A 20874-nucleotide genomic window follows, 5' to 3' on the forward strand; every position below is an offset into this window, starting at 1 on the left:
CTTATTTTATACCTTTTTATGCATGCGATTTATATAAATGTTCTTTGTAATCATTTTAAAGGAGTTTCTGTTTAACAAACTTTTATGTACCCCTAAATAAAAACATTGTTTCTTGTGATGTGCTGAGTTTGTATTGTACTTTTTGTACCAAACAAAATACTCTCCCTTACAGTTCTGAGGTTTTTACGTATTAAATAACAATAAATTTATCCAGTCCTTAGCAGGCCTTTAAAATTAAACACAACCTCAAAGGAGCAGTAATAAATGATTCATTCCATTAACAAAAACTGAGCCACAATGCAGAAGTAGTCCTGAAAAACTTACTGCTTCCATAGGAATTAAGAGGGTATGAAATTCACTAGATTAACTGATCATCAGTAGGTGTGGGCACCTCTATAAAAGCAGAAGTTTTGGAGCATTCAGGTGTGTATTAACACAATGCCTAGAAGGAAAGACATCAGCAACGATCTTAAAGAAGGGGTTGTTGCTGCGCATCCATCTTAGACCGCCTTTATTTCTTGTTTTCAGTAGCAACCAATGCCTATGATTGTCCCAGAGCACATTTTGAACAACACCATCTGCATTTCAGATTTCACACAGGTGGCTAATTGTTACACTCTGGAAATGAAATGAAGGTGAGTGTTATTAACTCTCTGGGGTTGTGTAAGCGGTTATAAATCATTTTGTAATGACATTATGAAAAAAAAGAGAAAAAAAAAACCCTCCTTTCTATTGGTGGAAAAATGTACCATGTCGACCAGTTTAACATGGTTGTTTAGGAAGAGGGGAAAGTTTTGGGAGTGATGGCAGAGACACATAGAGAGAGCAAGTTTCGAGATGTGACAGATTTGTGACATTTAGCGTGGAGTGTACAGTTAGTGTGTTGTGTTGTCTTGTGTAGTTAGTATATTCGTTGTTTCGATTTGTGTGTCAGTAAGGCACTAATGAATGTCACAAAGGTAGATTGCAATGTAAACACTGGCCCCAGGTGGATGCTGGAGACAGTGTCTGCTGCTGCCTGCATGCCCGCTGCTGTCAGGCCTGCAGGTTTTGGGTCTGTGGTGCTCTCCTCTGTCTTGTTGCAGACAAGCATGTATTTTTTTTCATGGATTTTTAGATAAATAATTGTATATAACTTTGTTTACAAAATGTGTACATAGGTTTTCATAATCTATTATTTATCATTGCATTTCAAGTTATGAAAATAATTTGCTAACTGTTACAAGGATTTTATGTTTTTTGTGCGATTTCAGATCAGTTGGGCTAATACAGTATGTCAATGGAAAAAATAACTGTAAATTCAGACATGTGAGATTGAGCTGAAAACAATGATACTAAGCAAGGCAAGGTAAAATAATCAAATAAATACATAAATAAACAAAACAATTTGAAGATAAAAATACAAATGTAAAACCAAAAGTAGCCCAAAAAAATCACCATTTATACCCTGGACCTTAGAAGGTTAACTCAAAAAAAAAAAAAAATCAAAATTGTTGTTCATGACTTGTGCAGGTTTCTGACATTTTGTGTAAAATTACACATGTAACAATCTGATTTTTTTTTTTTTAACAAAAAAAAGTGTGAAACTTAAGTTAGAATTGTTTTTTGACTTGTATTTGTAAATGAACCGCCCCATGTTGTGGAGCTTTCTGGATTTTATATTTATTGGGCTACATATTTATTTATTATACAGGCTATACAATACATAAAATCCAAATTCACATGTGATATGTAACTGAAATGCTTAATTATGTGGGCTACAGAAAATAATTAAGTTATGGACTAGATTTACCACTCAATATGATTTCCATGCCATCCTAAGAAAATTTATCCAGGTCTGCCCTTGCTGATATGTGAAACATTGGAGTTGACAAAGGGTTTTCTTTCTTTCTTTTTTTAAACCATAAAAGATACATTAATGGCAACTCATTCCACTTGGGCGATCGTGGCTCAAGAGTTGGGAGTTCGGAACCGGCAACCGGAAGGTTGCCGGTTCGAGCCCCGGCTTGGACAGTCTCGGTCGTTGTGTCCTTGGGCAAGACACTTCAGGCTGTCCACCCATTCACGTGTGTGAAGACACTTCAGGCTGTCCACCCATTCACGTGAATGGGTGGACTTTGGGGTCCTTAGGGACTAGTAAAGCGCTATATAAATACAGGCCATTTACTATAGCAACACAGATGCTATCAGCCATCCAACCCACAGCCATGAGCATTGTGCATGCTCGTCTTGTGCTTACATGGGTGGGCACTCCAGCTTCTTCCTACAGCCTAAAGAGGTGTGTGTGAGAGAGACAGAATATGTGTATGAAAGATTGTCTAACTGGCAACCTGTACAGGATGTTAAATACAATAAAAAGATTGGAAAACATTTTTTTTTTAATGTATAAATATGGTGATTTTAAGCTGCTTGATCACTCAGTTATTGAATCAAGACCACTGTCAAGTGTACTTGCTTTGTCTCAGACAGCATTTGGGGCTGTCTCGATTCTCGGTACATTAATGTGTTAAGCAAAAATCCCAAGGGGGGATTTGCAGAACAGTGAAACCTTTATTCATACTGAAATTTAAAATTATTCAGAAAAACAAAGACTTAAAAACAAATGGTTTTAAGCAGGACGTGTGGGGAGGGCAATTACCTGAATTTTGCTGTTGAAGGGAAACTTGACGAAATTTTAAGAACTTCACGCTGTCCATTGTGACTTGTGGGGGCGTGGCATGAAGGGAAAGCCCGAGCCACATGCATTCAGTCATTCACGGGTTTAAAATGATTCACTGCATCGAAACGACTGCCTTGTGTTCATCAAGCCCTCTAAGTAAGTATCTCATTTAATGAGATTTTTAAAAATGATTTTGTATTTTAATCTAATAATCCTAAAAGGTGACAAGATTTAAACTTGTGTCAGACTGTTGTTGGATTACTTATCTCCTGTAAATGTAAGAACATTTCTATATTTTTAATTCATCCATGAAGTCTTACATAAAAAGGTGAATAGTATTAATAAGTTAGCTCATGTAATGTGGCTCTTTTTGTGTTGTTTAATGTGAGCTGACACAAACTGATTACTGTAGGGTCTGTTAGTGTATCAGTGTATTTTTAGTGGATTTTATCAGTGAAATACGAGCGAGAACATTTTTGACACAAAACATGCCTTCTTTAGTTTGTTATCCATCCAACGTGGCGACCTTTGGGACCCCAAGCACGACTTTCGGATGTAGGGACTTACCTGTGGGATATCTTATCGATTCATTCATATTTTGGTTAGTTTTAACCGGAAGTAAACTCGTGGGGGCGTGGCCAGAATTTTCGGGACTTTCCGAGCATATTGGAAAGCGGTGAGTTAGCACAACAGTGGAAAGGACATATCACGCCACCTTGCTAATAACGTACCGTCTGGCGTTTTGCGTCACGGACATCAGCTAGTTTTTATTTCCCTTCCTCAATGTTGTGGCCCCGCGCGTTAACGAAGCGGAAAGTGACTGCAATTCATGTTAGCAGCCGTTAGCATTAGCAAGCTAACGCCCGTTGCAAAGCTTAATATCATATCTTTCTTTAGCTCCTTGCTAACCGTGCGTTTTGGTTCATACTTTGATTGTGCGAAACAAAAATGTAAATAAACCAAGTGCCCTCCTAACCTGACATGTTAATTGTTAGGACACATTAAATGGCTAAGACGGGAACTCTGTTGCGTAATTACAGACAGCTGGTGTGGAAAGTACCTGGCGGAAATACCGTACCTGCCACTTCAGTTTACAGCAAGTATTGTCCCTTTTCTCCTCCAAGAACGAGAGCCCACTTTTGAATGCGGTCTCTCCTTGTCAATCTTCGCACTTTCAGTTTTGATTTATTAAGAAGTCAGTGTCAGGTGGGTTATAGGATCGCTCCAGCGATTTTTCCACATGAAGGTCAGTAGATCTGTCACAAGGTCTAGCTGCCATTTGTTGTGTAATGGTTTTGCTCCGAGACATCTCTCGAAAGTGACAGGAGTCGATCCTAATTTTATGTTTTAAATATATCACTTTGGAGACTTAAGCTTTAGCATCAAAACAGTTTGACTTTTGTTTCTGTGACCTGCCGTGTAATATTATATCAACTGAGCCTGCAAGATTTTCACTGCTGAAATGGCCATGAAACATAACTACAGCATGTCTTATGTATGTTTTTTCTTGTCATCTACAGATTCTGCTGATATAAAGGAGACACTCGTGTTACCCCTGGAGGATTAATTTTTTTAAATTGTTTTGTTTTTATTGAATTATGAACCCTTAAACACCCCCAAAAAGGGATGTCCAAGATGGGGGGAGGGGTTTGAGAGCAGGAATTCCTTGGTCTGTGTGTGTGTGTACATCTGCTAGAGGCAAATTTTTAACATGTTTTGTTTGTTCGCATAACCATATGCTATATGTTTGAGTTGGAGCGGTTTGGTGGCATGTCAGATATGTGTTTCCTAAGTGTGCATAACGATCCTGGGTGATGTCATGTTTACGTGTGCATTTTACTCACGCTGTGTCATTACTGCAGAGGATGGATTTAGTTTGACGTTCATCTGCGTTAACTGTGGCTAAAAGAGAGATGCTGACATTTAGGCAGTTAAATGTTTAAGTTCAGGTGTGCCTCTTTGCTAGGCATAGGTAATATGGATGCAAGTAAAGATTGCATCATGGTTGTGGTGAAACAGTTTTTTTTTTTTGCACAAGAGCTCTTAAGTTTAAATTATCTTGATCTAGCTAAGAGCTCCCTCCTCTTTTGCATCCTTATCCATTTGTCTGCTTACCTCTTCAGCATTACTGAGTGTGTTTGTGTGTGAGAGCAAGACCTTGGGTTTTCTCAAACCCCTCTCCCTCAGAGGGACATCTCTTTTTCCTTATCTACTGCACTAAATTCCCAAAATGGAAACTCTTCTTCAGCTTAAAAACAATCAGTTTTTAATGGGTCTGTTTCGCAATGGGCCTCCACCTGAACTGCAATATGATAACTCCTCAGGTATATATGTACTTTTTTTTTTTTTAATTTATTTGTAGCTTACCTTTGAAACTCAACCAATTTGTTTTTATCCTCTAGAGCTCTTCCGCATCTCGACCTTTGCTCGATTCCCAACATCTGCGGTCACCGAACGAAGTCTGGCGAGAGCAGGTTGGTTCTACACTGGCGTGGGTGACCGCGTGCAGTGTTTCAGATGTAACGTGACAGCTGAGGGCTGGCAGCCCGGCGACTGTCCAACAGAGAAACACCGACAGCTCTCTCCTTCCTGCTCCTTCATCCAGAGCCTCCCATCTACAGCCAACCTCCTCTCCTCTTCGCATTCCGCCTTCTCCCCTCTCCGCATTGTCCCAGCGATACCAGTAAGATCATCAATGCATGCTTCTTCAAATAAGAGTTATTACCACTCAGATTGACACTTGTGGTCTAGAGCAGGGGTAGGGAACTCCAGGCCTCGAGAGCCGGTGTCCTGCAGGTTTTACATGTGTCCTTGATCCAACACAGCTGATTTAAATGGCTAAATTAGCTCCTCAACATGTCCTGAAGTTCTCCAGAGGCCTGGTAATGAACTAATCATTTGATTCAGGTGTGGTAGATCTAAAACCTGCAGGACACTGGCTTTCGAGGACTAACGTTCCATACCCCTGGTCTAGAGGATCATCCTTTGTGGATTTGATCAGTCTAAAAGTTTACTATAAAAAAATAAATTATAGTAAAGAACTTGCCAGAATATTCTTGATTCAAGAAATTGGTTATTCCATCAAGTAATTTCCAAAAATATTGAGAACTTTTAACACAACTGTGTACTGCTACTTTCACAAACGAGCTCAGTCCACCTTTTAGCGGTATCATTTAATGTGGGTGGTACACCATCTTCCACATTTTTCTATTCTAATTAGAGGTAGTTTTTGGTTTTCAGGTGGTGGTAGTGGTATGCATTATTAGAACAAGAACCTTTGAGGAAGTGGGAATTTTGAGGCTTAGCTGGGCAAAATTATTGTTCTATTATCAGAACAGTTCTCAGCTGTGCTAGTATAATTGACAAAGGGTTTTTCTAATGATCAGTCACCTTTTTAACATGATGACTCACAGGCAACACAATGCCTTGTTCAAAAATGGATAGATTAGATTAAATTAATCATTTACAAGTGTTATAATCCCTTTGATGTTAAATTAAAGTAAGCGGGGGTTTTTTTGTTGTTTTTTTTAATTATTTAAGGATTTTCTTATTGATATGTTACAATTCTCTCAATTTCTTTTAAACAGTTATTCGTAATAGTTCTTCACAGTAAGATTAATAGATTAGATTAGTGCCAAGAGGCACTGAGCTGTCTGAGTAAGTGGTTTTTTTTTTGTTTTGTTTTTTTCTTTTATTTAGCTTTCTGGTCCTGGCCCAGCTGCTGCTAACCCAGCAGTAAGCCAAGGTGAAGAGCCTGTTGGCTACCTGAATATGGCCTTCTCTGCTCCTCCGCCCTCCAGCCCACTGAGCTCGCGAGGTGTTGAGGACATGTCCCACCAGAGACCAACATGCCACAACCCAACCATGCGCAGAGAGCAAGACCGCCTGGACACCTTCCATTCCTGGACGCTCTCAATCATCATGCCTGCTGAACTCGCCAAAGCTGGCTTCTATTACCTAGGGCAGGGCGATCGAGTGGCCTGCTTCAGTTGTGGAGGACAGGTGTGTGTGTGTTGTTGTTTGTACTGGGTTTATTCTGCTTAAAGCTCTTTGTTGAAACAGTTATTTTACAATATAAAAATATAAGGCAGTATTATAAAGATGAGTAACATCATTCAGACACCAAACTGTGTTTTTTTTTTTTTTCCCCTTTGCAGCTAAGTAACTGGGAGCCAGGGGACAGAGCATTATCTGAACACCAGAGGCATTATCCAAACTGTCGCTTTGTCCGAGGTGACAGGGCTGACAACGTGTCGCTAGCTGGTGCAGCAGCAACTGCATCCTTAGCTGCGAATTCCCAGATGTCTTCAGGAGCCACAGTCCTCACCAATGTGTCCAACCCTGCCATGCAGCAGAGTGAGGAGAGGCTGCTCACTTTTGTTAACTGGCCATCACGTATCCCCGTCCGCCCAGAGCAGCTGGCTAAAGCTGGCTTCTACTATGTAGGTATGGATGCTGTCAAAGAGGCACACCTGTTCAGTGACCTTGACTGACTTACCTTCATTAATTGACCTGTGGAACTTTTTATTGAGAGGTTATGCTACTCATTGGCTGCTGTCTGTAAATAAGGTGCTGTATTCTTCTAAAGTGGCCAAAAAGGCAGTTAATGCTAGTTTCAATATAAAAAATTAATATGGTTGAAAAACCATATTAATTTGTATGTTTTTAGTGCCAAAGTCAAAAGTTTCGTTTGACTTTGGTCATTATAAGAAATTCTTACTAGGTGATAAACTTTCTGGAAATTTACTCAGAATCTTTCCTTTACATGAAGTGGTTGTAATGTCGGAGGGTTTTCCTGCTGTTTTTGAGGGAGTTCCACAGAAGTGTTTTTCTTATCGAGTTTCTCTGATTTCACTGGAAAGTCCTCAAATAAAGCATATCAAGGGGGACACCTGGTTATAAACTCAAGTGTCATAACGAAACTAAATAAAGCATCTAAATGTGATGAGATCAGTGCTTTCGAGCTAAAGGCGAAATGAAAGAAGTGAAGAGTGTGGTTTTTTTTTTTTTGGTTTTTTTTTGTTTGTTTTGGGGTTCCCCCCCCCCCCCCCCCTCCCATTTCTTAAATTTGCCCAAAGCTACATACTGAAACTGAACGCTCTTTGTTTGCCCCTCCTGAAGGTCGTAATGATGACGTCAAGTGTTTCTGTTGCGATGGAGGCCTGCGATGCTGGGAGTCTGGAGATGATCCATGGGTGGAACATGCTAAGTGGTTTCCTCGGTAAATTCTGCTGTTGTAAAGTCGATTTGTCATCAGTTTTATCCAGAACACAGTGTGCTGTAGAAAAGTGCTGCTTAGGCAAATGGTGTGCGTACCTGCGGTGGTTCATGAATGTTTGTGTTCTTGTACTTCTCTTTTAACTGCAGGTGTGAATATTTGCTCCAGGAGAAAGGACAAGACTTTGTTCACCAGATTCAAGCTCGATTTCCTCGGCTTTTTGAGCAAGTTAGTAAAGACAAACACATCTGAGATTTAGTTCAAACATGTGGTTTGGAATGAGTCATTAAAAAAATGCTGTTTTCTCCCTTTTTTCCACAATAGCTTTTAACAAATGGAGACAATAACTCCAGAGAGTTTGTGGATCCACCAGGTGGGTTTGGAAAAATGAAATTCTTTACATTTTTTAAAGGTTTGTTAAAATCGCCCCAAAAAGAATATTTAAGATAAGAAAAGAATAAACTTTATTGTCCCACATAGGATCTTTAACCAGCAAAATAAGACAAGATAAAAATTAATTTTATCATAAAATACTTGTAACAAACATTCGAGTGCACAACAATGTGATTCTGGACCTTTTAAACTGAGCAGAGTCCTTATTTAAAAGTGAAATAGATGTTGGGAGGACTGAGAGCAGTTGAGGGTGATAACTCATGCTCCAGAGAAAGGATATAGGATCGTTAACGATTTTATGAGTCTGATGAACAAAAAATTTCTCATATTCTGATCAGAGAGACTGGTGCTCTTTGTTTTCTGTTAAAACTGAAGTCTATAAATGTCTGCTTTCTCTTCACTCAGTGGTTCACCTTGGCCCTGGAGAGGAGCGGTCTGAGGATGCCGTCATGATGAACACCCCCGTGATAAAGTCTGCTTTAGAGATGGGCTTTGAGCGAAGTCTAGTCAAGCAAACGGTCCAGAGCAAAATCCTGACCAGTGGCGAGAACTACAGGACAGTCCAGGAGTTGGTCTCAGACCTGCTGAGTGCAGAAGATCAGAAAAGAGAAGAGGAGCGAGAGATGCTGGCAGAGGCGATGGCATCAGGTGGAGTTAACATTGATACTGTTCTCACTCCCTTAATTTATGGAAATGTAAAATCAAAACCGTTTAGGTGTTCTGTTGCAGTGAAATGATAATCTTTCCTTTCCTTTCAGATGGCTTCACCTTTGTGAAGAGACACCAGGCAGCTTTGATCCAACGACTAAAAAGTGTTGAGCCACTGTTTGAGCATTTAAGAGATCAGAATGTGTTGAGTATGTACATTTTTTTAAGCCCTCATATCTCAACAAACACAACTTTTGTCTGAATTCACATCCGTTCTTGGTTAAATAACAAATGAAAATCTGAAACATAATTTTATCAGCAAAACCTGAATCATAGAGCCAGGGTTACATTTTTGTGATTTAAAAACATGGAGACGAAAGACCTGCACCTGGTGCCAATGCACAAACCTAGAGTGTTTGGTGTGAGGGGCAAATACTACTAAATCAGATGGTGGAATTTCTGGGTAGCCTCTGTTCTCAATTTTAAATAAAGGTACAACATAACTCGAGGTGCAACAGTGTAATATGTTGTTGCATCTTTTATTTCAGCTGTTTAAAGTGTTTCACGTGTGCCCTTCTTTACCTGCAGCTGCTGAGGAGTATAGCGGTCTTCTGGCTCAGACGTCTGCCCAGCAGCAGACTGCCAGGTTGATAGAGCTCATCCTCACAAAGGGAAATGCTGCAGCTGAGGTCTTCCGCAACTGGATTCAGAAAAATGACGTCCACCTGCTCAGAGATCTCATGGGTATGTGTGTAAGCAGTTCAAATATAGACGGGTTTGCACTGGAAACCATGAATGTGATCAAACTGTAGCTCAGTGGTTAAGTACGTGCTGTCTTTTCTGCTTGTAGCTCAGTCAAACGAAGCTGCATCACCAAGCCAGGATCTTTCAGGTATGTAGCCTGAAGCAGAGCTCACGGTCCCGTAAAGTTGTTTTGTGTTCAACTCATTTTACTGTTTAATTACTATCTCTTCATTTACCTAATTTATTTTTCTTTTTTAAAAATCTCCTTTGTATTACAGACCTCCCAATGGAGGAGCAGTTAAGGCGCCTACAGGAGGAGCGTACCTGCAAGGTGTGTATGGATAAAGAGGTCAACATAGTCTTCATCCCCTGTGGACACCTGGTGGTGTGTAAAGAGTGTGCGCCATCACTGCGAAAGTGCCCGATCTGCAGAGGCCTTGTTAAAGGCACAGTTCGAACCTTTCTCTCATAAGCAGGAGATCTGCTGTCACAGTTTTATCATGTAAATCTAATCAATAGGCAACAGTTTATATTTATTGGAAAGGGTGGCAGGGTAATGGCCCACCTTTTCTTTTTTTCAACTTGTATCACTCACAAGTTTGTAGATTTATCTACATAACGAGATGAAGCTCGCTGACTAACCGTATCTGAAAGTGATGTAGAGTTGTAATGCTTTTACTTATACTTTACCCTAAACTTAACAAGTCAGAAAATGGATGAAAACACAATGTTCAGTGGAATCTGTCTACAAATGACATGCTTGAATTTTAATAAAACAATCACTTTCAGAGTTACATCTGTTATTGTGGTCTGTTCATTCATGCAGTGGATGTGTTTGCTACTGAGATAAAAAGGCACCTTTCTTTTAAATCATGGATGCTATCAAGCCTGATGATGATAGCTGTTAAACAACAATCATGACTGTAGTGGCATTGCTTTCACTGCTGTTGATATATTAATTGTCCTAGTTTGTCAAACATTAACCTGCATGTGCCAACGAAAGTGTCAGTGCAAGCTGCCCCGTGATAGGTGTTTTCCCCACCACACCATATGTTCACTCTTTAAATTAAGCCACAAAGAGAAACTGCATCAGATGATTACAGGAAAGTCATGTACAGTAGGTTGATGCTTTCAATACAGAAGTAAAGAAAGTACTGTGATTGTCTGGTGACAGGAACAATTACAGATGGCATAGATCAAACTTATCACCTTACAAAGCTGCTGCTGCACATCACTAAGAACAATCACACAGCAGGGCTGCAATCAGAGCTGAAGTCATGAAGAAAATCACAGGTAATTTATTATGAGAAATGATTTGTGTATGCCTTCACAGAAAAAAGCTATGTGCAGACACTTGGTGCAGGGTCATTCTACAGAAATATCCAGTCTGAGGATGCAGAATGTCTTAAAATAGATTTTCTAACATTTAATATTAGGACTCATTAGAAGTTGACTCCATGTACTGTACTCACAAAAATGACAGCTTAAAGATATTTTAAAAGTAGTTTTTATACATTTCAGTAAACATGCATGTGCCAATGTTTTGTCACTAGTGTTAGCTTACACCTTTGGCAAGACTTTCATGACATGTCCTCAGTCTCTTCAGCAGCATGACAAAACAATAACAAATAATGCAACAAATCAAATAATTGATTAAAAACAATACTGTCAAATTCATGGCTAAAGAAAGTGTAATTGTTCAAATAGCATATTGTCCTGTTTAGACATAGAAATAAATTGTCACCATGATGTGTTTTTCAAGTGTAACATTTCTGTATAGACCAGACAGACTGATTTCCAGAGTGAGTCTGCAGCACTTAGGCTCTGCACACATGCTTCTGGGATTCATGGCGTTCACACTCCCAAGAATCCTGTCATCTGTAGTCAAATTTATTACAAAACCTGCCTGCTTTCACAAACACAGCTGTGACAGCAAGGTATAAATGATGAACCATTCAGCTAGCTACAATTAAAGATTTTCTACATACTAAAGTAACAAAATTAAAATAATAATTTGTAACGTCACTAGGGGTGCCGTGTTTCCTATCAAAAGTATTCACATTACAGTCTGCTGGTATGAGACCAGTTTACCTGGAACTTGGTTCAACATTCACATCAACTAAAACACTAACACAATTAGCTCTAAATTACACATATCAGAACTTAAAACTTTTATTGTCAATGTACAGCTGTTTGCACAGTGAAATTAGGTAGTAAGGCCACAAAGGTGTGAAAGTAAAGAAAACGATATATAAGAGAGAAGAAGAATAACAATATAAGAACACTATGCACACTATATATGCGATGTTTGGGTTACAGGAAGCATTGTGGGGGTGTACAAGGGCATTGTAATAAAATATAATAAATAATAAATAAGGGTGGAAGGGCTATGGTCATTGAATGATGGAAACTGCACATCTGCCAAAATATTGCACGGAAACAAAAAGAAACACACACAAAACAACATAATAAATAGCAAATAGCAGCAAAAGAATGATGATGTAAAAAACTCTTAATTTGCATTTATGGTTCTGAGAGCCCATGGGTAAAAGTTGTACTTTAGTCTGTTGTTTTGCACCTAATGAATCGGAACCTTTTTCCAGAGGGCAGGATGTTGAAGAGGTGGTCTTTTATAATTGCCCAGGTTCTGGAGAGACATCTAGAGCCAGCAATGGAGTCCAGGGTGGAGAGTGGACAGCCGATCATCTTCTCTGCAGTTCTGATGACCCTCTTTATTCTCTTTTTATCGGCTGTTGTACAACCAGTGTACCACACGGGGATAGCGTGCACCGGCACACTTTCGATTGTGGCTCAATAGAAAGACCGTATTAGGTCAGTCTGCAGCCTTTCAAATCTCAGAACCCTCAGGAAATGGGAAGCGCTGCTGGGCTTTCTTTACCAGGGCTGATTTGTGGTCCTCAAATATGTGGTTACCAAGGAACTTAAAGGAGGATACCCTCTCCATGCAGTCACCCTTTATGGATAGGGGAGGGAGATCGGCTTTTGGGATGCGAGGGGGTGCAGATGGTGTATAGTAGAGGACTCAGCACACATCCCTGTGGTGATCCATTGCTGAGTGAAAGGGTGGATGATCTTTGGTCACCAACCTTGACTGGTTGTGATACTTCAGTGTGTACCTCCATAACGTGCAACAATGCCTTGTCTCACTCTTTTGCTGTGGAGTGAACCAGGAATGGGTGAGCACTGCTAATATTTTGTATAACTGACAAATATTTAAACTGAAAATAGAGCAAGCAGATGTTTAAATCACAAATTTCCCCTCTACTTACTGTTTTGTGCTCCAAAAATATCATTAACATGTATAAACTTTTATAAAATGTGTAAATACAGTCAGTAATCTCAAACTTGCTATTAGGAGAGCTTAAACTAATAAATTTAGCAGGTTCTCACCGTCATCAAAGCACTGAAATTTGTACTAAAAAACTAAAATTAGAAACTGCTATCAAATGTAAGTGATAATAAAAAAGAAAAAACAAAGGGATCACAGCCAATCGTTCACAGGTTGATAATTAAATGTAAGCGCTTAGATGAGCACTGATTATTTTCTATGCTGGAGAAAAGTGCACACATTTCACTTTCAGGATGGAGCAGTATTTCCACAGCTTAACTGAATCATAATTACAATAACTCAAGTTTTTGTCAAAAGTGTAAATTACGCCCCAAAAAACACACAAGATGACTGAACAGCTTGTTTATACAAATATTTATTTTTATTCCACAAGTCTCTTCGACTGCTGTTTAGATGATGCCAATCTGCAAATAAAATAAAAAAGGATATTAATTACACAATGTTCATCAACAGAGTCGTCACATCTGTATCTGCACTGTTTTGCATCAGTGGTTCCTTTGAATGCATCACAGACATTCAGAGCAAATATAAAGTTTACATCACATGCACATGACTGATTTGGCTTCAGAAAGTCAACAGCGGAATAAAGGCTCACCTTGTTTGCAACATCCAACGCATCGTAATCAGGTGCGAGACGGACGTACGCCTTCTTCTCACCATCAGGCCTGCACATAAAGGCATGTTTATTCACTACTGCTCACTACAAACATCTTTAAAATGTTTTGGTTTTTTTAGATTGGTGCATCAGAAGTTTAAAAAACTGGAATCATGCTTTTTCATACTTTGATCGCTATTACCATCATGTGCACCAAATTGGCTGTTATTGGCTGTCAGATGTGGCAAATTCAAATTCATTACTGGGACATAGATGGACAGATATCAGGCAAATCATTTACCAGAAGGCTAAAACAAATTTTACACACACACACACACAGTCATGTCAATGCTATACAAAATTAATGGGTAAAAAAAGGGTCCCATGACCCCCCCCCCACAATAACATCGGTTGGAAGTCTTCCTGTAATATCCTGATGTGTTGGTTTGTCTTGTTTTCAGCACATCCACTTAAATGTCATATTTATCCAGATACTTGCACAGCGTATGATGAGTACATATGAAGTCAATGCTTCCTTCATGGGAAAGTAAAGGACTGAAAAGGTCTGTATGAAGTTGGCTTTCAGCTCAGCAATGTGAGGATTTCTACCTGATGAGTGTGTTGACTTTGGCGACGTCAATGTCGTACAGCTTCTTGACAGCGTGCTTGATCTGATGTTTGTTGGCCTTGACATCCACAATGAACACAAGTGTGTTGTTATCTTCAATTTTCTTCATAGCAGACTCTGTTGTCAAGGGGAACTTGATGATCGCATAGTGATCCAACCTATAAAATAAAATGCACAAGTTGTTTGGTCAGAGGTCCTCACTTAATTTCAAAGTCTCTACAATATAATTAAAGGTTAACTGCTTATTCACTATTGCTCACTACAAACATGTTTTAAAAATTTTAAGATTGGTGCATCAGAAGTTTAAAAACCTGGAATCATGCTTTTTCATGCTTTGATCGCTATTACCATCATGTGCACCAAGTTCCATGTTTGTGACCTGCGTCAACTGTTTGTAACTCACTTGTTCCTGCGAGGAGCACTCTTGCGGGGATATTTGGGCTGTCTGCGGAGACGGAGGGTTTTAGGGCGACGGAAGGTGGGAGAAGTCCTGACTTTCTTCTTCCTGTGGCTGTGTACGCCTTTCAGCACAGCCTTCTTGGCCTTCAGAGCCTTTGACTTGGCCTCAGTCTTGGCAGGGACAGCTATGATTGGGGGAAAAGAAAGTTACCACTATTAGACAGTGGTTCATTATTCTAGGCTTTGTCAATATGGCAAAGAACACTTTGGAAAATATCACAGCACTGCCAAGTTAACCTGTGGCCCACATACTTTACACAATGTACACAGCAGGTCATCTACTGAATTCTGTAATGATTTGTAGCTGATCCAGTGAAATCCACATTTACACTGACACAAATACTAAAATAAGCATTCTATACAAATGAAGCTGAATGGCTCTGCCTCAAAGCTATTTCAAAGTTAGTCAGTATTTACATTGAATCATATGATCTTAAGATACATGTGCTTAAAAGACGTGGGAGTTTACTTCTTACTGCTCAGTATGCTCACAACCATATCTGCCATCCACACAGTATTAACACCCAGAAGGCAGATTACTAGCACACCAACACGCTCTCAGGGTTTTTTACGTTGCAGGAAGTATCGCTGACTATAACAACCAGATTTTCAATAACATCAAATAAATTTAGAGATGCTCTCACGCGTTGCTAATGCAACGTTTTAAAGCCTGCTAAGCTAAGGCCATTGCTAACATGAGCTAAAACACCTAATTCGCAGACATATCTGAGTTAATGAAGCCATAATGAGATGAACTAGCTAAGCCTTGTCCATAAGAGACGACTTAACAAGAAAACATTAAATAAATGTAACTGTAAACACATGCGACTTCATCAACAGCGGCTTGATTTAGCTTAGCCAGCATCACGTTACAGTCTACATGCCGGACCCACACTCTTGAGATATCCACATAATTACAGAGCTATAACTTAAGCTCAAACAAAACAATTTTACTATATTCCTTCATACCGTACACATACGGTACAAACAGAGGTACCGATTCAACTAAAATATACGATTTATTCATTCAAAACTGGTAGATTCACGAACCTTCCTTCTTCACCTTCGGTGCCATGTTGAGAAAGGAAGACTGAACGGGGTTTCCTGCGGTATATTGCATGGGCGAGATCTCATAGCTAATGTATCGCGATAGTTAGGATACCTATAGCTATCGCTTTTTGCATTTGCTTTTTTGCTATCAGATTGATGAAACGTTGCTACGAAAATACTTTGTTTGCATGACTCTCAAATTTATTACAATAATCTTTTCTTTCTTTATATAAATTCATGAAAAAATAATTATGTAATTAGATAAACATATCTCCCGTCTCTTTAAGCACCAGACTGTTGTTACAGTGCTGTATGTGCAATTATTGAAGGAAAATAGGTTTCAACAGTTTGGACTGGCAAGAAATATATTTCAAATTTTATATATAAAGACATTTCGCCTGATTTAATAACAGTTATTATATCTGTGTGTATGAATGCCCATTTTTTTAAGTTACCCTTAAAGTTTTAATCCAACACTAACAAAGTCTGGTGAAGGGTTGAACAGAAATGGTACATTTTAGGGCACCGTCTGTTATAGCTGGCCCTCAAGAGTACAATAACTTACAGTTTTTAGTTTATTTCTAATCAAAAATACCCAGTTGCTATTTAATGTACTTTCACAGTCATCATCTTTATTAACAAATATACAAAATTATGTTCAGTCAGGTGAGCAAATGTAATAAAATGCCAAAAAAAGTTTATACACATATAAAAGTTTATTTTATACTCTCATATTACAAAGCACAAATGTAAAGGTTGGCAATAAATCAGACTGCAAATGCATCTTCTCATCAGTCCATCTGCATCGCACTCCTCTTGTCGGCCTTCAGCTTAGTTTTCTTCACCTTTTTCCTGTTAAAGAAGAAAGAATGAATATTAGAAATATTTTTTATTCAAGTGGGTTCAATTTATGGCTCCATACAGGCCTCTGTGATATATTTGACAATAATTTTTCCTACTTTCAACTTTTCACCGATTTTCACTCTAATGGTATGCTCAGGAAATTGGATTTATGTTGTGTACAGAGTCATTTATCATATATGTATGGGTTTTGTTTTGTTTTTTTACATAACAGAGTTTGATATGATTGCAGTTTGTAGTTTATTGGACTGCATAAATGTGCATGAAAGTCCTTCCCCACCTTTGTAACTTGGTTCCTGAAGTCTCTGTTGTTGTTTCCTGAGACACTTTCTTGTGTTTTTCTTTTCCTTCTTTCTGTGTTTTATTTCCTTTCTTCAGCCCCTGTCCTTTTGTCTTCTTTTCCTCTTTCTCCTGGTGTGATGTTGTTTGAGCTCTGTTTTCTCGTTTCTGCTCTCCTCTCGCTGTTCGCTTGTTTCCTTTTTTCTGATCTTTGCCTTTGGTCTTCATTAAGAAGCGAGGAGTTGTGCAAATGGTGCTTCTCTTGGGAGGTTTCTTCTCAAGTCTCCGCTTTACTTTGCTAAACAAAAAGATAACGACCAGACCGCTCTTACCAAAACTCAACAGGGAGCAATTAAGCATTAAATCAAAGGAAACATTTCTGTAAATGTGCAGGCAATCATGGAGCTTTGTTACCTGTGTATTTTCTTGAAACCAACCATGTAGTCTGGTACAGGACAGCCCGCTTGTTTTATAACATTAGCAATGCTGTTAAAGAGAAGCATAGGGAAAAAGAAGAAAAACTACAGGCTCAGTTTTTAAATTCAAGGTGCTTTAAAAATAAATTAATGGCAAGAAGTGACCTAAACTTGCAATCGTTGTGCTGCAGTGAAATTATTTTATTAAAAAAAGCAACACCAACGATAGAGACCAAGAACCAAATAGGATGGTCCATGGGAAATCCGGGAAATCCAGAAAATCCTTTTAAATTGTGTGTTAACAGCTGGATATGGGTTTGAATGAAGAAAAAACTCAGTTTGCTCTTTTCCTACCTGCGCAACAGAGGTTTGTCATTCTCTGTGAAGAAGGTGACGGCCTTCCCCTGATGTCCAGCTCTCCCAGTACGACCTGACAGACACAGAGTGTAATACGCGTCAAAGACGAAGTGGAAACATCAGGCTGATTATTTTTGGATCACTGTCCAAACCAACCAATGCGATGGATGTACTCCACAGCGCTGGTAGGGAAGTCGTAGTTGAGTACGAGGTTTACGCCTTTGAAGTCGATTCCTCTGGCGAGCAGAGCGGTGCAGATCAACACCCAAATATTCCCGGAGCGGAAACTGTTCACCACGTTGTCTCTCTGACACATAGGAGCAAACGATGAGAACGAGAGCACTCAATAAATAAACTGAAATGGAAATAAATGACAGGATTGGTAGGTGTGTTGATGTACCTGCTGCTGTGTGCGGTCTGCGTGGATTACATCCACGTTGATGCCTTCATACACCAGCTCATGGAAAAGCTCCCGTGCCCTTTCTATAGTCTGAACAAACACCAGCATGGGCGGCAGGAAGCCCTGAAACACAGAAAAGAGGACTCTTTTATTTTATCTTAGCTTGTAAGATAAAATAATCAGAAATTAGAAATGATTTAAACAGATGTTTATGCAATAACCACTAATAAATCTGTTCTATTTGAAATCAAGTAAGCTCCTTACTTTTTTGATAATATCCCTCATTGCCACAAGCTTGCCATTCTCTGTCCCGACAAACAGCAGCTGCTGATCTACCGTATCCACAGCTGTATTTCTAAAAAGATGAAACACCCATGTTTTTATTGTGACAAAAAAAGAAGGCATGAATTTGCCGCAGTAAGCAGTTCTTCAGCTAGAGCCGTACCTGTGCCCGATGTTTACAGAAACCAGGTTGTCGAGGTTCAGGCGGCACCACTGTTCTACATCTGCCGTGCAAGTGGCGCTGAAGAAAGCCCTGCGCACCTTTGGACCGGAGCAGGCCAGAAAAATGGTGGCCAGCTGCTCTCTGAAGCCCGTCTTGCCGTCTTCAAACAGCTTATCGGACTCATCGACAATCAGCCACTCCACACTGAAAAGCAACACGCAGAACATCATCAATCTGTCTTCTTTTTAATTTTTTTTTAAGTAATAAAGAGACAAATAGAGTGGGTACGACACACAAAAACCATCAGAGTGGAGCAGATCAAATGTCACCTGCTGAGATCGATAGCTGGAGGATCCTGCTTGAGAAGGAAGATGAGTCTGTTTGGAGTACTGACGAGTATATCTGCACACAGAAACATCAGGAGTTAAAAGCCAGTGAGATTCACTTATTTTTCATCTTCTATGAGCCAACGATCTCTTACCGTATTTTTTGTTTGACCGTGGTCCGTATTTCTTAGCCGCTAGTGACGCTTTGTCTATGATGTGAACTCTAAACCCGACTCCCTCTGACAGACGGAGCAGCTCTCTGTAGGTCTGAACACAATTCAACAACAATGACCAAATACTGCTGAAAACACAGGAAGTCAGTCACTTATCATCCTTTATCTATCACCAGCTGCTGTCGTTCACAGCAGGAAAGGCCTCCTTACTTTTTAAAAGGATCACTTTCTAATTTATGCTGCATACCTGGCTGGCCAGCTCTCTGGTTGGGGAGATGATCACACCTCTGAAGCCCTGATTGGCTGGCTGCTGCAGCTGAGCGAGCAGTGGGAGGCAGAAAGCCAAAGTCTTCCCAGATCCCGTGGGAGCGCAGGCCAGCAGCTCCCGACCCTGACAGACAAACCAAACCAAGAGTGAAACCCTCAGAAAATCCTCATCTGTGCACTAATACCAAATCAAAGAAATGAGGATGAGCATGTGTGCTTACATGCATCATGAGGGGTATCGCCTGCATCTGTATCGGCGTTGGGGAACTCAGCCCGGCGTCTCTGAGGTTCTGAAGGACACGCGGGTTGAGACGATACTCAGACAGCAGCTCCTCGAATGTGCACACAGGGTCAGGTATGTCACAGCCGTGCACATTTATGCGGTTTTGGGCGCGAATACGATTGACCTAGAATGAAAGAGAAATACTTTTTCCGATGGCAGACAGGGGGACAGCAGTAGTCCTGCACAGCATTTCACCACTAAGAAGCAGTTTTAAAATTTTGCAGAATATCTTTATTTTACTTCTTTGTGCTATAAGATGTAGCTCAGTGAGGACCTTTTCCTGATGAAGATGCTTCAGCCTCTTCAACGAAGATTTCTCCTTCCCATCACTTGGCAGGTTTTGGATCTTTCTGTCCAAAGAAGAGGTCCAGGTGATGCCAGTTCCCTGCATGTCTTTCAGCAGTTCACCGCCAGCTTCAGCCAGAAAGAAGACATCAAACAGGAGTGAACAGCTAGATCATGTTCATTCTAAATGTCACTCGAAATTTTTGTAATTACAAGGTTTCCATAGTGAACACTTTAAAACTGCATCCTTTACTACTACAACTTCTTTACCTTTCACCTCCACTTGGTTGCTTTTGGTCTTTTTCTTCTTCTTTTGGGTCCTCACTTCTCTCTCCTCCTCTTTGCGCTTTCTTTTGCCTCCTATGTCGGAATCTCCATCTTCACTTCCCTCTTCCCCTACCCTGCCCTCCTCTTCCTCCTGTGCCTGGGTCCAGCTCTGGGCTCCATTGGCTGTGGCAAAATAATCAATCGCAGAGAGAGGATCGGGAGAAGCTTCTTCTGCGTGACTCCTCACGGGCTACAAAATAAAACGATACACAAACGTGTGTGTACACGTATGTGTGAGTGTTACGGTTGTACTATTCTTCAAATACATGTATTAAGCACAACAACTTGCCTAAAACGTTATACTCCTACACAAGCAGGACAGCAAAACTCGAGGTCAGCTAAAATGCATTAAACCATAGCGATTGGTTAACAGCATGAACTGTTTTCATCCAGTATGTCATCAGCTACACTATAAAGCTTACCTTAAACCGAGCGGCGTCCTGACCAAACCTCTTCAGGTCAAATTTAGCCCCAACTCCGAGTTTCCGAAACAACTCGAACGCGTCCATTTCTACAACAGCGTGGTGTGCCCCGATCAGGCATCACTAATCAACAACCGGATCATCCACCTCTCGCCTCTGGCGCCCCCTGTTGCGGCCTGTGAGTGTTACAGCGAGTGAGGCAACTTTACACTAATTATCCTCGTGTGTGTGTGTGTGCGTGCGCATGCATATATATATATATATATATA

At 40.0% G+C, this 20874-nt stretch overlaps 3 protein-coding genes and 3 non-coding genes across 7 annotated transcripts; 1 reads left to right on the forward strand and 5 right to left on the reverse strand.

Annotated features, from left to right (window-relative positions):
• The first annotated feature begins 4206 nt into the window (after window positions 1-4206).
• On the forward strand, window positions 4207-10456 carry birc2 (baculoviral IAP repeat containing 2). Of its 2 annotated transcripts, none has more exons than XM_085174702.1 (12): window positions 4207-4983; window positions 5062-5133; window positions 6359-6661; window positions 6817-7105; window positions 7781-7880; window positions 8027-8105; window positions 8202-8250; window positions 8676-8918; window positions 9029-9127; window positions 9507-9662; window positions 9769-9810; window positions 9941-10456. In XM_085174702.1, exons 1-12 carry the CDS (start codon window positions 4945-4947, stop codon window positions 10132-10134), a joined length of 1665 nt encoding a protein of 554 aa, XP_085030828.1. In that variant the 5' UTR covers window positions 4207-4944; the 3' UTR covers window positions 10135-10456. The 2 variants fall into 2 exon arrangements, with proteins under 2 accessions (XP_085030828.1, XP_085030827.1); XM_085174701.1 differs by having other exon boundaries at window positions 4802-4983; window positions 5062-5342.
• Window positions 10457-13371: 2915 nt separating this feature from the next.
• On the reverse strand, window positions 13372-15875 carry rpl23a (ribosomal protein L23a). The gene is made up of 5 exons (XM_085174707.1): window positions 15765-15875; window positions 14659-14839; window positions 14237-14413; window positions 13628-13697; window positions 13372-13436 (listed from the first exon to the last, which is right to left on the reverse strand). The coding sequence occupies exons 1-5, from the start codon at window positions 15832-15834 to the stop codon at window positions 13422-13424; spliced, it is 513 nt and encodes a 170-aa protein (XP_085030833.1). The 5' UTR covers window positions 15835-15875; the 3' UTR covers window positions 13372-13421.
• Window positions 13513-13581, reverse strand: LOC146509861 (small nucleolar RNA SNORD42). Its single transcript, XR_014876642.1, has one exon. It is a non-coding gene; the product is annotated as a small nucleolar RNA SNORD42 (small nucleolar RNA).
• Window positions 13771-13842, reverse strand: LOC146509862 (small nucleolar RNA Z17). Its single transcript, XR_014876634.1, has one exon. It is a non-coding gene; the product is annotated as a small nucleolar RNA Z17 (small nucleolar RNA).
• On the reverse strand, window positions 14545-14616 carry LOC146509863 (small nucleolar RNA Z17). Its single transcript, XR_014876635.1, has one exon. It is a non-coding gene; the product is annotated as a small nucleolar RNA Z17 (small nucleolar RNA).
• A 586-nt stretch (window positions 15876-16461) lies between the features above and the next one.
• On the reverse strand, window positions 16462-20768 carry ddx52 (DEAD (Asp-Glu-Ala-Asp) box polypeptide 52). The gene is made up of 15 exons (XM_085174700.1): window positions 20606-20768; window positions 20127-20373; window positions 19846-19985; window positions 19510-19695; window positions 19269-19412; window positions 19004-19115; window positions 18852-18924; window positions 18523-18726; window positions 18342-18432; window positions 18078-18200; window positions 17834-17984; window positions 17675-17750; window positions 17319-17390; window positions 16906-17202; window positions 16462-16616 (listed from the first exon to the last, which is right to left on the reverse strand). Exons 1-15 carry the CDS (start codon window positions 20690-20692, stop codon window positions 16556-16558), a joined length of 2064 nt encoding a protein of 687 aa, XP_085030826.1. The 5' UTR covers window positions 20693-20768; the 3' UTR covers window positions 16462-16555.
• Between the last annotated feature and the right edge of the window lie 106 nt (window positions 20769-20874).

The sequence above is a fragment of the Neolamprologus multifasciatus genome, chromosome 10 (assembly GCF_963576455.1).
Source record: "Neolamprologus multifasciatus chromosome 10, fNeoMul1.2, whole genome shotgun sequence".
In the NCBI taxonomy this organism is placed as follows: domain Eukaryota; kingdom Metazoa; phylum Chordata; class Actinopteri; order Cichliformes; family Cichlidae; genus Neolamprologus; species Neolamprologus multifasciatus.

Excerpts from the sequence above, each read along its gene's own strand:
- birc2 (XM_085174701.1), top strand. The coding sequence starts at position 4,890 with ATGGAAACTCTTCTTCAGCTTAAAAACAATCAGTTTTTAATGGGTCTG. Across the intron at positions 7,881-8,026 it reads CATGCTAAGTGGTTTCCTCG|GTGTGAATATTTGCTCCAGG; the intron begins GTAAATTCTGCT and ends TTTTAACTGCAG. Across the intron at positions 8,251-8,675 it reads AGAGTTTGTGGATCCACCAG|TGGTTCACCTTGGCCCTGGA; the intron begins GTGGGTTTGGAA and ends CTCTTCACTCAG.
- rpl23a (XM_085174707.1), bottom strand. The coding sequence starts at position 15,834 with ATGCAATATACCGCAGGAAACCCCGTTCAGTCTTCCTTTCTCAACATG. Across the intron at positions 14,414-14,658 it reads AGTGCTCCTCGCAGGAACAA|GTTGGATCACTATGCGATCA; the intron begins GTGAGTTACAAA and ends TTTATTTTATAG. Across the intron at positions 13,698-14,236 it reads AAAGTCAACACACTCATCAG|GCCTGATGGTGAGAAGAAGG; the intron begins GTAGAAATCCTC and ends CTTTATGTGCAG.
- ddx52 (XM_085174700.1), bottom strand. The coding sequence starts at position 20,692 with ATGGACGCGTTCGAGTTGTTTCGGAAACTCGGAGTTGGGGCTAAATTT. Across the intron at positions 19,696-19,845 it reads AGCATCTTCATCAGGAAAAG|GTCAATCGTATTCGCGCCCA; the intron begins GTCCTCACTGAG and ends CTTTCATTCTAG. Across the intron at positions 18,201-18,341 it reads TGAGGGATATTATCAAAAAA|GGCTTCCTGCCGCCCATGCT; the intron begins GTAAGGAGCTTA and ends TCTGTGTTTCAG.